Source organism: Corvus brachyrhynchos, unplaced genomic scaffold, assembly GCF_000691975.1.
Source record: "Corvus brachyrhynchos isolate BGI_N302 unplaced genomic scaffold, ASM69197v1 scaffold72, whole genome shotgun sequence".
Lineage (NCBI taxonomy): Eukaryota > Metazoa > Chordata > Aves > Passeriformes > Corvidae > Corvus > Corvus brachyrhynchos.
In genome coordinates this window covers 2,389,820-2,390,743 of record NW_008236763.1, presented here as the reverse complement: position 1 = coordinate 2,390,743, position 924 = coordinate 2,389,820, and the positions used below count along the sequence as shown (strand labels likewise).

The 924-nt window shown below is 58.7% G+C and overlaps 1 protein-coding gene across 1 annotated transcript in view; it reads left to right on the top strand.

Moving 5' to 3' along the window:
- The first annotated feature begins 590 nt into the window (after window positions 1-590).
- Window positions 591-924, top strand: part of NUAK2 (NUAK family kinase 2) — an 11,865-nt gene continuing 11,531 nt past the window's right edge. The window contains exon 1 of the mRNA XM_017727163.1: window positions 591-611. Within this exon, the coding sequence (XP_017582652.1) occupies window positions 591-611 (21 nt within the window). The remainder of the gene's footprint in view (window positions 612-924) is intronic.

Sequence of the window (924 nt, the reverse complement as noted above, 5' to 3'; positions counted from 1 at the left end):
TGGGGGGGGAAGAGACCTGTGTGTCTTAATTGTATCCAAATGGTGTTTAAGGAGCGTGGGACAGCACTGGGATGGGTGACAGCCACGGGGAGCGGTTTGGTGCAAGGCTGTGTCCATGATCTGTTGTCCTCAGCTTCCCTGAGGGACAGCTGCCCTCAACAGGTCACTCCATAACCTCACCCCGGTGACAAAACCAGCCAGGGGACAGTGCCGCCCGCCTGGGTCTCTCCTGACACCGAGGCACAGCCTCGAGATGCTGAGAGCTCCATCCTGTGTCACCTTGGTGTCACCTCCGAAGCCCGCGGAGAGGAGTCGGCGCTGGATTAAATCACCCCTGGCAGGCGTTCCGGACCCCCTGCTCTGCCGGAGCTGCGGGGAGCGGTGGGAAAATCCAGGTCTGGATGAGTAATCCCGCAGCTATCTCCCTCTGCCATCGATGCGGGGTGTCCTCACACATGCCGGAGCTGGGCAAGAGCCTTTGTTTTGGCTGTTCTGGGAAATAATTGCATTCTTTTAATATCTCCAAACAAAGATTTACCGCAGGGGCAGGGAGACCACACGGGGAGAAGGTGCTGCTGAGGGAGCCGGGAATGGCCGAGAGGAGCCTTCGCGTGGGAGCCTCAGCAGCCGCTTCCCCCCCCGGGCTCCGGGCCTGGAGAAAGGTCCTGTTCCTCCCTCCCAAGCTGTGTGTCCAGGAGGGCAGAGCGTGGCCCTGTGGCAAATGTGGACAGGCTGCACTCGCCCAGGCCTCTCCTCTCCCTGATTTTGCCCTAAATGCCATTTTTTTCCCCTGGGTTTGGGTGCATTGGGACTCCTTGCAGCGAATCACGTCTGGCTGTGCGTGTCCCTCTGTCGCCGGTGTGAGACATTACGGAATTTGCTCCACATTATGGATGGTTTGTGTTGGAAGGGACATTAAACATC